This window comes from Laccaria bicolor, genomic scaffold, assembly GCF_000143565.1.
Source record: "Laccaria bicolor S238N-H82 LACBIscaffold_31 genomic scaffold, whole genome shotgun sequence".
In the NCBI taxonomy this organism is placed as follows: domain Eukaryota; kingdom Fungi; phylum Basidiomycota; class Agaricomycetes; order Agaricales; family Hydnangiaceae; genus Laccaria; species Laccaria bicolor.
The window spans coordinates 567,503-581,075 of NW_001889902.1; the positions used below are offsets into that span (position 1 = coordinate 567,503).

Consider the following 13,573-nt stretch of genomic DNA (forward strand, 5'->3'; position numbering starts at 1 on the left):
AGCCTAATGAAATATCCTACTGAGAACTGTAAGAAATGGTAATGAAAGGGTCAAGGAACATAATGAAATATTCTAATGAAAAAATTCAATGAAATGGTAATGAAAGGGTCAAGGAGCTGAATGAAATATCCCAATGAAAATTTTAAGAAATGGTAATGAAAGGGCCAAATACCTAATGAAATATCCTTATGAGAAATGGTAATGAAAAAGCAAAGGAGCCTAATGAAATATCCTAATGAAAATTCTAAGAAATGGCAATGAAAAAGCGAAGGTGTCTAATGAAATATCCTAATGAAAATTCTAAGAAATGGTAATGAAAAAGTGAAGGAGCCTAATGAAATATCCTAATGAAAATTCTAAGAAATAGTAATGAAAAAGCGAAGGAGCATAATGAAATATCCTAATGAAAATTCTAAGAAATAGTAATGAAAAAGCGAAGGAGCATAATGAAATATCCTAATGAAAATTCTAAGAAATGGTAATGAAAAAGTGAAGGAGCCTAATGAAATATCCTAATGAAAATTCTAAGACATGGTAATGAAAAAGCGAAGGAGCCTAATGAAATATCCTAATGAAAATTCTAAGAAATAGTAATGAAAAAGCGAAGGAGCCTAATGAAATATCCTAATGAAAAGTCTATGAAATGGCAATGAAAGGGCCAAAGAGCTTAATGAAATATCCTCATGATATCTCATTATCCTTGCCTATATCTTATGAAAGATTCTAGTGATAAATTGAATGAAATAGATGGGCAATCCTAATGAGATGCCTTTCATAAAACCTGTGGCAGTATACACATTGCCTCTTGGACAGTTGTCATAGATTAATCATAAATAGTGGTAGCCACTAGTGCTTCCAGACTTTGTAGGCTGATCCAGAACTTGCTGCCTCAGCGCGGCCAATTCGTCCTTGAGACCACACACAAGTTCCCTGTGGTCAGAAATATCAAATGTATGCGCATATATACATTGTCTGAAGTAATCAACTCACTTTTGAAGCTCATAACGGTGTTTGAGTCCAATGTGGGCCTCATAGAGGCTACTGTACGCCTGATTCCCTGACCCAAGGAGGTTGTGATGAGTTGCGGTTGCGACAGTGTTGTCAGCATTGTAGGATGAGGGTCCTGCACTCGACATTCCGGGGCCATGCTGGCCCTAATAAGACATTGGTTTGTGAGCATTTGGGCGCGTAAAAATGAAAAAATAAAACACAACCGTCCTCACGGTTGTTGTCATGGTGCTGAATCCATTGCGTGTGTTGTTGTAGCTGCCCAAAGGCTGGTGTTCGTCGAAATCCTCAAAAAAGTTGTAATTCGGAAGGGAATTCATTATATACAAGGTTGAGGAGGATGATGGGAGGAAAGAAAGAACAGAGATGTGAACAGAAGTGGCAGAGCGCGTTCTATTTACCTTTGTTATATTCCGTCTGATATCAGACACCGTTCTCATCGGCTTCCACAGTGAGCACAATGCTCTCTGCTGTCGCCTCTCTTCTTGCTCTCTTCCTTGCAGTTGCTCTCGCAGGTGTCCAACCGTTTGACCTCGTCACTCCCAGCTGTGGCCGAAACCCTGGAAAGCACCCAGTCACTGGTGCTCCGAGCACTGCCACCCTCTTGATGCTGAAATACGCGTACTACGTCGACCTTACGTACTAGATTCAAAGTTGCACCCAGTACAGCTTTCGCCGGTCAGTTATACCTTATGAGGTCCTTCCAAATGTATATTTTGTTGTTCTTTGTCAACACTGTTGCCAACGTCGTCACTCTGGCCATGCGAGAAATACCTGAGAATATATATCTACAGGCTACAGGCTACAATTCGTCAACATAACCAGTTACATCTATATCATCCAGCCCTGACTTCTCGACTACAAACCAAAGGTTCTCTGGGTCCCCCGCCTTTGGAGGTAGAGGTTGCATTGAAACGACAGAAATGATCTCGGAAACAGGAATTACCTCCAGGCTATTGTCACCATTATATGTGCATGCCCATAGTGTGTGGTAGGAATCTTCGAGCATGTCTGCATCCGGTGGTCCATAGAGTGATATCAACGCGTATGCGTCAAGTTTCTGTTCGGCGTTCTCGACCAAAAAATAAAACTGTACTTCTGCGAATCCAATTTCCCCATTGAATTTGACCTATAAATCATATAAGCCACTAAGGAGACCCACATCGAGAAATTCAAATGCACCTTAACGTTGCGCGTGTTACGTTTATTTGGACCACCGCGTCGTGATTCTGAATACACGCTTCGCGCGACTTGGCCATTTGGCAACCGCAACCGTCCCCATTTCCTCAAAGCTGACTGTCTGAGTGCAACATTGACAGCTATTCGGTGAGGCCCTGTTAGTTTCTTTACATGGCGATCTCTCGGTCGCAAAAGCACAGATCCTTCACCAAGGTCATACGAAAGCCGCGGCAGAGAGGGTTTCAAAGTCTTGTCGAGCTCCGGGCAGAGCACTGTGAGTGCATTCGCTTGGGCTTGGCGAAGAGCAACCTGGGCGAGGTTTGCGAACGGTGTTGCAGGTTGTCGGATGCTTTGGCCTAGATCTCCGATTGCACGCTCTAGAGGAAATTGAGTGATATAGGCACCAGGTCCAATGCGTGTGATTTCAGGGCAGATGTGGAGAAGTGTGTGAATGCACGGACGGCAGTAGTGAATACGGTCCATACGGCGTCGGTAATAAAGAAGCTCATATTCTTCCACAAATTGAATGAAGAAGGAATGGGCTTCCCGAACCTGTTTTCCAGTAATGCGTCGCTGAATCACACCTCGCATGCCATGCACCAACTTACAGAAATTTTGCCAGTACTTCTTCGGAAGGAAAGTCCTGAAAAATCCAGGGCCTAGTCCGAAAATGTATAAATACCATTCAGTTGCCTTAAATCCACTCGAGATTTTCTCAGCGGGATTCCGGGGTGGGCGATGAAAGGATGAAGGAAAATATTGTGTCGCAGCTGCCACAAGTTTTCCATGTTGAGTCCATGTGTTACCGGTGAGAGTTGCCCACTCCCACATCAACTTGTTGTCTGTGGTGTGGTCAAATGTCATGGTCCCTCTCCAATGGGACATATGTAACTCGCCGAGATTGATAATGAGGTGCATCAGGTCGACAGAAAAGCATAGAGGAACACGGACTGTTAGAGACGGCTCAAGTCCTGAAATAATTGATGGCTTGCTTAAGCCTGTTGCCTTTCGATTCTGTTCATACTCATTCTGGTTAGCAGAACCGACAAGCGTTGCAATTTTTGTTGCATAATCCTCGGGTGTATCTCGCTTGGAGCCAACTGTCGAGCTGCGGAAGTCAAAATCACGTCGCATGGGGCCATCTCCGTTGATCGGGGAAAGATGAACTGCGTAGTAATGCCCGCTGTTCGGCTTATGCATTCCCATCATCTCACAACCTATCCGGCAGCCCTGAGCACCATGATGCCCAACTCGCCCATCAAGCTCCGTGAGTCCAACGGCATCTGCAAGCCCACCAATCAGGCCAATCTTCGAGGGAACTACACACTCCTTCTCCGCATCCCAGACCGGAAGGCCAGCGCCATCATTCTCACGCTGCAGCGCTGAAAGGTGGTGGAAACTCCGGAAGGTATATGAGTCAATGTTCTTCGGTTTGTTGGGACCAGGAATAATAAGGGTGGGAATGAAGCGTTTCTTTTTGTACCGAGTTTTTGGATCTATATCCATGACAATCCAGATTGCAATCCAAGTATCAGACTTCTTGTTTTGGTAAAGCTGAGCACCGTCAATAGAATAAACAACTGTCGTGTCATCTTCGGTAAAAGTTTCGCACAAATCCAGGACGTGTTCCCCCGAGAAGATATCATCATAGACAAATTCATCAGGATTTGCAGTGTTGAATGCCTCGATTATTTCCATGATCTTTCTGTGACGATAGCGAATTGCGCGAGCCCCCTGCGGAGATCGACGAAGAGCCTGTAGTTGTGGGCCAAGAGGAATTGTACAAGCTTGCTGCCGCAGAATCTTTTTGCCGGAGGAGGCAAACTCGTCGGGGTCGTAGCGCAGCTCTGAGCAGACGTGGCATGACTGTAAGTCCGCGAATGGACCCGTGAAAGCGTGGCAACCATTGATGCACATATCGTCGTAGATAGCACAGACACCAGTGATTTTTGCTACAAGCTTTTTGATGTCGTAATAGGAGAGCATTCCTGAGTCTGGGTAGCGCATCAAGATAGAGTCACGAACATCTGTGTAAGTCTGTTCAGAAGCGTTCTTGCAGGATAAGAAAATGTTGAGCGAGAGGCGTGTATCCAGGTCTGAAATGTCGACTGGTGCCTCATCAGGATATCTGAGGTTGTCGATGGTCAAGTCGTCAAGCCCGCCATTATCAAGAGTAGCACAAGAGACTTCATGTATGAATTCCTGGGCAAAACGGAGGTGTTCGATGCGGGAAGGATTCAGAACTGGGGCATTTCCTTCGACATCAGGTTCTGGAGTCTCAATCCTCTGATGTCCTGGGACTCCTACAGCGTTGTCTTGCTCATCCTCATCGGATTCGTTGCGCGGCCTGTCCTGAACTTCATCTTCTTCGTCCACATCGAAATCATATTGGGGCTGGGGCAGCGGTGGTGTCTATAGTCATTAGAATTTCGATTGCTTTTACTTTTTGGTTGTAATACATACTCCATGGTAGTTACCCTCCCCTTCTTCGTCGAGATCCTCACGATATCCATCTTCAATGACATCTAATGGGGGGATAAATTCTTCTGGAGGTTCTTGTGAGGCGTTCCGAGTCTAGAGCCCCAATATAATGTAAGTTGGATGTTATTGAACAATTTGTATCTAAAACAAAAGGGCGGGAGAGACGCTACACATACTGGATGAGGAACGGCGAGCCGGCGGCGCTTCCTCGGTGCGAGAAGTTCCTCCTCTTCAGGCAGGTCTTCCTCTTTTCCTTCTGGTTCTGATCCATCCATAATCTCCTCACCATCCAACCTTTCCCTCGTGGCCATCCATTCATCGAACGTCGGAATTTCAGTTTTTTTCGTGGCAGTCTGATGTCGTGCGATGACCTTGGAGCTCATTAGCGCACCGTTGCACCTGGGGCAGTAACCTGGTTGCTTTTGTGGAGCCATCAACGCAACAAAATTGAGCAAAGAGAACCGGAACTGAAAAACGTGTGGATTGGCAGTACAGCGAGTCGTTCTCGACTTCAAGGAACTTTCAAAATCACTTAGATTTGTATCTCAGCTTAAATTTAATTAAAATTTGAGTACTGCCGAATCTGGCGGATCAACTCCGATTTTGCCCAGAGTTGCAGATTTGTGCGCATTATCTCAGAACCGTGCAGAACCGTGCAGAGCCGGTTTTCACTGGGCTTCACTCTTCGTCCCTTAGCTTTGATTGGATTACCTTCGTGATCTGTTTATGGAGTTCATTTTCCATGCTTCATTTTCGCTCTACCCTTACCGATACTGATGGTGCTCCCTTCAGTTCTCGAAAATCGGAAAGATTCCGAAAGGGACTCGTACAAGGAGATCATCTTCTCAAACACCATCCAGTCAATGTGGTCCGTTTCCCCCCATCTCGTTGTATGTGTCTGCATAGGCTAACCAACATCGGACACAAAGGGAAATCCTCGAAGCCCTCCCACAACTCGACCTAACCCTCGCACCGCAAAACGACGCCCGCCGCGCAACCATCATGGCCCTCCCCATGCAAATCGAAGCAGACGTCCTCCCACGAGACGTCGTCGACGCCGTGCGCTCCCTCTGGCGTGACCCCGGCGTCAAAGAAGCCGTGCGTCGTTCCCGGGAGTTCCAGCTGAACGATTCAGCAGTGTACTACTTCAACTCGATCGACCGTATGGCAGCTACGAATTACATCCCTACCGACCAGGATATCTTACGGAGCAGGGTGAAGACGACGGGAATTACGGAGACGTCGTTTAAAGTGGGGGAATTGACGTACAAGTTGTTTGATGTGGGTGGACAGAGGAGTGAGAGGAAGAAGTGGCTACATTGTTTTGAGAATGTGACGGCGTTGGTGTTTTTGGTAGTTTGAGTGAGTATGATCAGATGTTGTATGAGGATGAGAGTGTGGTATGTTTCCTTCTCCTTTTTCTTTCTTCTTTCTCTTCTTACCGCTCACAACCATTACCATTGTAGAACCGCATGCAAGAAGCGCTCACCCTCTTCGACTCAATATGCAACTCACGTTGGTTCGTCAAAACATCAATCGTACGTCCCCTCTTCCCTCCTCCCTTCTCTACTCCCACTAACCCCCGCTCCCACCCAAGATTCTCTTCCTAAACAAAATCGACCTCTTCGCCGAAAAACTCCCGCGCTCACCATTAGGCGACTACTTCCCAGACCGTGACTACACAGGCGGGGACAACTACAACGCCGCATGCGACTACCTCTTGCACCGCTTTGTCTCCCTTAACTAGAGCGCGGCGACGAAGCAGATTTATGCGCATTATACGTGTGCGACGGATACGCAGCAGATCAAGTGTACGTTTCCCCTCTTGTTTCCCTCTTTTTTGAGATGATTTGGCTGATTGGGATTTGAATGAATAGTTGTGTTGAGTGCGATTCAAGATAATATTACTTCAGCTCCATCTACGGGAATGTGGGCTGCTGTAAACCTTCGTGCCCTCTTGCCTTCCTCTCGTCTTCCTTGTTCTCTTTCTTCCGAATCATGGCGATTGCTTTTACCCACAACCAACTCAACACCCCTGCTATAATGATACCTACCCCCCTGCCATCCCCCGCGTCTTCTTTGTATCAAACACGAACCCAACCCACCACCCACCGAATGAACTTGTTGCGTCCCTGGTCACACCCTTACCCACCCCATTTTTCATTCGAGCAAGCCGTCTTAGTTTACTATCCGCATCTTTGAATACCGTATCTTTTTTCTCTTTCAATGTTCAATGGTTTTATAACAGCCTACACCACCACTGGCTTCTTTCCCTTTCTTTTCCTTGTTTTGTTACTATTCTTTGCAAGTTTGGCTAGGTAGTCGATTGGTCCCGACCTACTTACCTTTTTACGTCCGCCTTCCGCTTCCTCCCGCAGCTTCCTTCTTTTAATTATGCATCCTTCTGCAATTGGCCACCCTCTCTATATATATATATATGCTTACTCTCTTATCCCCTCCTCACACTCCAGACCTGAGACTCGTTCGCTTGGCTTACGGTTCTTTTAATATCTGTTTTGTTTTATACCTCAATATAACTCGAACGCAAACGATGTACATTGTGAACACCGCAAGCATTGCATGAAACTACACAGCCCACCAGTAAGTACTACATGGAACTCCACAGAGTCCACACAAAGTACGCCCATTTCGTCCACGGACACGGACGGAGGTAAGCGCGAGTCCGAGTCGGAAGACGGAGTTAGTCAGGCACTTCGAAGGGTTGGATTGGGGTTGGACCCTTGGAGCTGAACTCCAAGAAGCTGAGTCGGGGTCCGGCTCGGAAGCGGCAAGACTAAGGTTGGAGGGAGATTGAGGAAGAATGGTGAGTTAGCCAGGTAGCGGTACGGGGTGGATGGACGACCCTAGTCGGGGCGCAACTCGTGATCCACGTCAGGCTGCACCTCAGAAGACTATCTGGTGCAGTATCTGATTGATGGTGAGCTCGGTGGTTCGAAGGGGACCTCGGCAAACCATAGTACTGTAGTAGCAGTACTAGTATTGGACGGTCGCATGTCGGAGATGGTGTATGACGGGCCAATGGCGGAGATGGTGTATGACAGGCCAATGGCGCGCGTTTATTGCTGGGATACCGTCTTGAGTTCAACTACACAGTAGTGAAGGTAGCGAATCGTCGCCTCTATTCAGATGACCACCTTCCAAGAGGCTGCTGTCGGTGCTCAACTGGGGAAGTAGGCTGCTCAAGGTAGCGCACAGTGCACCACACAGGAGCATTGGTTTGGATGCGAAAAAGGATCCGGGCAGATCCAGGAAGTCCCGGCAAACACAAATAGTCGAGCACAAGCGCAAGAAATGAGCTATGAGGAGAAGGCCAAGGGGATGGAGGAGGAAGCTGTGGCTATTAATGACGGGGAAGATGTGTCGTTTGAGTTCTCGTCCGATACCATGAACAAAACTTCGAGCCTCTTGTCATCGGGCAGCACGTCACACATGTTTAGGCGCGTCGTCGCGATAGTGGAGGCGTTTGGATTGGGAAACCTCGACGGAGAGTAAAGATCAAGATGCAAGGAGAGAAACCGTAGTGTGGTTTAGGCAGTACTGCCAGCGGCCAAACGCCATGAATCTCATCAATCGTCGAGATAGGGTACCACCACAGGTGCAAAAAAGAGGCAGGACGAGAAGGCCAAGATGAGTGGTGGAGGAGACTCCAACACCTCACGACAGAAGATCTGTGATTTGAGCTCCCATCCGTGAACAATACGTCAAACTTGCGGGCTCAAGGCAGCGATTGCTGACATTGGGATGCAGCATTGCGATACGAAGGCCCTCCAACTCAAGTGAGATCTCGATCGGGACAAGATGAAAGAAAGGCGGGGAGAGGATATCCTGCCAAAGACAAAATGGATGGCCAAGATGGACGGCGATAAACGGTGGAAGGGACGTGGCACAAGGAGAAGGCCAAGAGGATGAAGGAGGAAGTGGCGAGATATAGCTGGGAAACGAGGAGGAAAGGTGACGCCACACGCGAAATAGATGGTCAAGATGCATTATGGTAACAAGCCGGGTGCAGCCACAAGGACGCCAAGAAGATGGAGGATTGGTTTGAGCTTTCATCCGTTACCGTGAACAAAACGTCGAAGTTGACAAGAGCTGCTCAGGTAGCAGGTTCCACATTGGGCAATTACGACACTGGAACAGCTCTCTGGAGGTGAAGGCGTTCGGAATAGGAGACCCGCGCATGTCGGAACCCAAGGGGGTAAAGATTCGGATTCTAGACGATGCTGGGTAGATGTATGTAGTGGAAGAACGTCGGATTTTCTGCCTAACATGTGCTAATCAAGCCAGAGTTCTTGAATCCAGAATCTCTGGACGACCACTCCAAGATTCAAGTAGCGTGCTCGAGCATGTCGGCACGAGCAGGTACGACCGGTGGATAGCGAGTTGGGGCTGCTGCCGTTGTCGTTTGTGGTTGTCGAAGGTAATCTCGTGGACTTGGAAGCAGGAGCGGGCCCGGTCAACGAAGAAACGCCCAAAAGCGCATCAACCTCGCAACACCCATCAAAACAACCAACGTATACTCTGGCATCTGTACCCTGCTCACACCCCTCCCCACACAATCACGCCCCCGGCTACACCGCGTTGCGTGAGCGGGATACCACCGAACGTTGGCCTGGCCAAGGCGGAGGAGACACCTGAGACTGGAGCCCAGGGGCACAGAAGAAGAGTGCTTCTTTAGAATATGGTCGTATATAGAGGGACCGCCTTGTTGTAACTTCATAGTGGGAGTAAGTTCGTGACAAGTCATATGCTTAGAGAGAAAGAACATACGCGAACGACGCACAACCCCCTTCCGCGCCCTCCACAGCGAGATGCATCATCTCTTCCTTGCTTTTAGCACTTTTCGCGATGATGAGTTCTGTCTTGCTGACTATGAGATCTAGCACGTCCTGCGCGACGAATTTGTCTGCCAACACGAGGTCCACGAGGATAGTGAGCATTTGGTGCGTGAGTAGGGTGAGCAGGGTGCCAGGACCCAGCAGGATGATTCGCCCGCGTTTGGGAGTGGGACAAGAAGGCGTGAATGGGTGGTGGGTTCAAAAGTTTGTCCGCCGTCAGCTCGAGCATCTCTTAATCCGAGAGGGTAGATAGTTTGGAGAGAGGCCAGTCTTCGCTCACTGGGTGAACAATCTCGAGCAGTGTAAATTTGATGGTTCAACGGGGCGGATGTGAGTGAGTATGCCACTATCCTCTGCAGACACTTTGTCTGCATCTGTGTCGTCCATGGCCTTGGATTTAGCATCCTCTCATTCGCCCTACGTTCTATATCGCACACCCCACTCGCCACCACCTCCCTCGTAATCCTCGATGCTGATCTACACCCCTTCTACGAGTGGTCACGCCCACTTGCAAGGGCGTAGGTCCTCCCGTCGTCGGGTCCATGAGAGGAAGTGAATGAAAGATTGCCGAGATCAGGAGTGTCGGTCGTGTTCACTGGTACACGGCGGTTTTACAAGAGGCCGTATAGTTCTTCTGTAGATGCCCTACACTTTGACGAGTGTGTCTGTGATAGATTCCGATGTGATGTCTGTACGTTGCGTAAGCCAAGCGTCGAGAACAACGAGCTGGTCCCGCCAGTTGGTGTTCCCGGACGCGCCATTGAACTTTCTTGCATACTGAACGGAGGCCGCCTTTTGCGAGAATGTGTACGTGAAGCGTCAGTTTCGAGAGCCGCGAATGCCCGCGATGCAGCTAATGAGTACCGATCCTATGATAAGGATTCCCTCGAAGTTGCACGATGAAATGAAAGAATGAGGGAGGCGCTCGTATGTGGGTTCGGAGGTGGCTATATGCGTACAGTAACAGTGGTCCCAAATTTTAGCAGGAAGGCAGGCGGCATGAGGAGCATTGAAGGTCGTTATATGCGGGAATAGTGAAATTTGTCGACTCGTCGAGGTAGTGGAAAGAGACAACGACCAAAACAAACGTTCAACACGGATTTGATCGTCGACCACCAACATCTCCACCAACTTTGCTAGCTTACCATTCGCGTGCCTGGGAATCTCTCGTTACATTTGCAGAGCTGTCCAGTTCTCCTGCTCAACATTCGCTGGGTGAGTACTTGATCTGTCATCGCTCATTGAGAGTAAACCTGACACGGAATTGCAAGTTCACGCATGGCGCACAAGCTTTCATACCGGTGGAGGGCTATCTATTCCGATTCGTTCAACTACTTTTTCGCTCACAACCCTCGTGTCCTCGTTTTCCACGAACGTCTCATCACCGTAATCCTGGTCCGCGGTTGATTTGGAAACCCACGTCAACCACCCTTTGAGTGAAGTGAAAGATCAACGACAAACGGAGAGGTGATCGTCATGTCGCTGAAGTTTACGTGCGTGCCCTCTTTCATCTACTTTCCTCGAAGCGTCCATCTTCTGATTATCTATCCTACAGTTCACATCGTGCACCATACCCCCCCATGAACTCAACGCAGGTGTTTTGGGATATTATTAGACCGGAAAGCTCCCTGTAACACCAGGTTCAGGACGACGAACAATGGACCGTACATTTTTACGGCGCAGAGGAGAGGCCAGTCATCCAACGGTAGACGTTTTGTGCTGTTTATCAGGTGAGCATCCATGGTTCGAGTGACTTCCCTTTCTAAAGCACCATTACCAGAAGGAGGTTCACTCACCCATTCCAACTCCTGCGGCGATCGGCTGCCCCGAACTTCGTGACGACGCCGTTTTTTGGTTCGCCCAACTTAGATCTCAGTCCTCCGCAGCTGTACCGACGGCTCGCCGTAACGACAATAATCCAACCCAAGAAATTCCGGTGGTGCACAGACGCCTCGTTGTGCTTCCAGCATTCGATACTTCGGTAGGTAGGACTTTGGATCTTCGATCGTAATCACTCCATCGGCCTGACAATAGAGTTTCGCATAACCGCTTGGTATGACGTCACGCCTCCCCTCTTGATGATGAGCTAATTGGTTGGTCTTTGGTAGGATCCGCGAGGCGAGGCCCGAGCTGCAGGAAACCAAGATCATCCTTGTGATCCCCATCGTTCGTCGTCGGCCGCAGTGGATCTTTGTCCTCTTACAGGATATGAATTACGACCGGATCTAGTGAGGACGATAGTTGGGAGAGGGATGAGAAGGAATGTGAGGAACGCCAAGGATGGATGAGAGGAGGTAGAGCTGGAATGGCGTCTAGCGAGACAGGGATCGCTAAGGTCTACTTCGATAATGATGAAGAAGCCAGGTATGTGTGTTCGTCTTTCGGCTTTCAATGTAATTTAATGTTTATTTTAGGTTTCTGGTGGTGTCTCCATAGTGAATCTGCTGCTCTTGTGAATATCTGAAATGAAATAGCATGTCATCTCTTCGTCCCCTTGAGTCTGGTGAAGGGCGTTGTTTTCTTTCTTTTTCTCACACTTCTTCTTTGACCGCCGTCCTTTCTGGTGCCTCCTACGCTGAGGCACGCCACTGCGCGTTAACTCGGAGCGCTCAGCAGTTTGAGAGGAACGGACGTCAGCTGACTCTGTGAAACGATCCGTTACCTGGATTCTTCCAATAGCCTTGATTCCTGGGACGTGGTACGAGAACGATTTCCCCAAATCACCAACACAGTCCCCTATTCCTCTTCCGCCCGTCTCCCTTCCAGAACAACCATCCTCTGGATTGCCGCCTCCTTCATCCGACACACCAGCAATACCAAATTCCCCATCAAACCCACCTATGCCAACACCTACCTCTCCGCCACCCATCTCTCCGCCACTCATCTCTCCGCCATGTATCGTGTCGCCCTTGCCAACACCTGCTTCGCCAATTATACCAGCTACCCCAACCAATCCTCCAGTCGAGACCTCATCCGTGTCCGCCTCCATCCACCCTCCCATCCCAGCAGCTCTCGAAGAACTACCCCGCGTTCCGCCCATCGTCTCCCCAGGTTCTCCGCTGATGTTCCAGCTACTGCAGAGTAGGAGAGTCCCGACTGTACCCCTGCCTGAGGAAAACCCCACTTCTAGCCAAGTGACGAAACAGCGAAAGGGGAAGAAACGGGTGAGGAAGGTTAAGGATAAAGCGAAAGCTTTGTTCACTCGGGGGAATTCCAAGTGATTTGGGTTACGGTGATTTTCTCGCTGGACGCTTGGACTAGCGGGCCGTAATCAACATTGCTACGTTGGGAACAGATTCTATTTACAATCCACACCAACACAACACGTCCATGGAGTCTTTTCCAGTAAGTATTCATATTCATAGGTCAACTGTCCTTTCGGAGCTGATGAATCCCACCACATATATAGATCATTATCATGGTCATCACACGGTCATCAGAATCTCAACACTTATACCTCAACCTTGTCTCAAGATGTCCGCATCTGAGGCTATACCTCAACGCTCAAACTTGAGTGCCTAGCACTTACAGCTGACTGAGCACTGCTGCACGGCCTTCCATCGGAAAACTATGACAGCTTTGAAATCTAGGCCTACCGTACTACGCATGCACGGACGTTCGGCTCTAAATGCAGTCTTGCAGGCCTGACTTGACTTCTAGAAATTCCCATCTACAACGAATGGGTGCCGGTATGGCGTCTCCAGTCAGTCCGACATGTTTAAAAGAAGAGCAAGGCAAGAACCTCGCTCTTCATCACCTCCAGATTCATTTCTTTGAACGCGTCTCACAATGGTTCTTAAACTCTACGGATTCCACCTCTCCACTTGCACTCAGACTGTTGCAACAGTGTTGTACGAGAAAAACGTTCCGTTCGAGTTCATCCCAGTCGACATTAGCAAGGGCGAGCAGAAGGCCCCGGAATACCTCGTGATTCAACCATTCGGACAGGTTCCCTACATCGTGAGCTTCGATCTCTCTCCTTATCACGCAACTGCTTCATAGGGTGTCCGACTTCAGGACGATGATGGATACATCGTGTACGAAAGTAG

At 48.7% G+C, this 13,573-nt stretch overlaps 4 protein-coding genes and 1 pseudogene across 5 annotated transcripts; 4 read left to right on the forward strand and 1 right to left on the reverse strand.

Annotated features, from left to right (window-relative positions):
- Positions 1–827: 827 nt before the first annotated feature.
- LACBIDRAFT_331135 (uncharacterized protein) lies at positions 828–5,051 on the reverse strand (the record flags this gene model as incomplete). The annotated part of the gene is made up of 8 exons (XM_001885493.1): positions 828–930; positions 991–1,154; positions 1,224–1,295; positions 1,698–1,782; positions 1,875–2,137; positions 2,191–4,581; positions 4,651–4,761; positions 4,845–5,051. The coding sequence occupies 8 exons, from the start codon at positions 5,049–5,051 to the stop codon at positions 828–830; spliced, it is 3,396 nt and encodes a 1,131-aa protein (XP_001885528.1).
- Positions 5,052–5,477: 426 nt separating this feature from the next.
- Positions 5,478–6,608, forward strand: LACBIDRAFT_160452 (annotated as a pseudogene; the record flags this gene model as incomplete). Its single annotated transcript has 5 exons — positions 5,478–5,536; positions 5,598–6,068; positions 6,135–6,206; positions 6,266–6,479; positions 6,546–6,608. Coding segments are annotated over 5 exons (879 nt in total), but the record flags the coding sequence as incomplete, so codon positions are not given.
- A 611-nt stretch (positions 6,609–7,219) lies between these two features.
- Positions 7,220–8,181, forward strand: LACBIDRAFT_331137 (uncharacterized protein; the record flags this gene model as incomplete). Its single annotated transcript, XM_001885416.1, has 5 exons — positions 7,220–7,228; positions 7,263–7,269; positions 7,295–7,339; positions 7,565–7,719; positions 7,864–8,181. 5 exons carry the CDS (start codon positions 7,220–7,222, stop codon positions 8,179–8,181), a joined length of 534 nt encoding a protein of 177 aa, XP_001885451.1.
- A 1,353-nt stretch (positions 8,182–9,534) lies between these two features.
- On the forward strand, positions 9,535–12,609 carry LACBIDRAFT_331138 (uncharacterized protein; the record flags this gene model as incomplete). Its single annotated transcript, XM_001885417.1, has 13 exons — positions 9,535–9,618; positions 9,642–9,716; positions 9,826–9,854; positions 9,884–10,042; positions 10,154–10,187; positions 10,230–10,331; positions 10,586–10,739; positions 11,140–11,254; positions 11,293–11,428; positions 11,510–11,577; positions 11,633–11,707; positions 11,754–11,888; positions 12,204–12,609. The coding sequence occupies 13 exons, from the start codon at positions 9,535–9,537 to the stop codon at positions 12,607–12,609; spliced, it is 1,572 nt and encodes a 523-aa protein (XP_001885452.1).
- Positions 12,610–13,313: 704 nt separating this feature from the next.
- Positions 13,314–13,526, forward strand: LACBIDRAFT_306709 (uncharacterized protein; the record flags this gene model as incomplete). Its single annotated transcript, XM_001885418.1, has 1 exon — positions 13,314–13,526. The coding sequence occupies one exon, from the start codon at positions 13,314–13,316 to the stop codon at positions 13,524–13,526; it is 213 nt and encodes a 70-aa protein (XP_001885453.1).
- Positions 13,527–13,573: the final 47 nt, after the last annotated feature.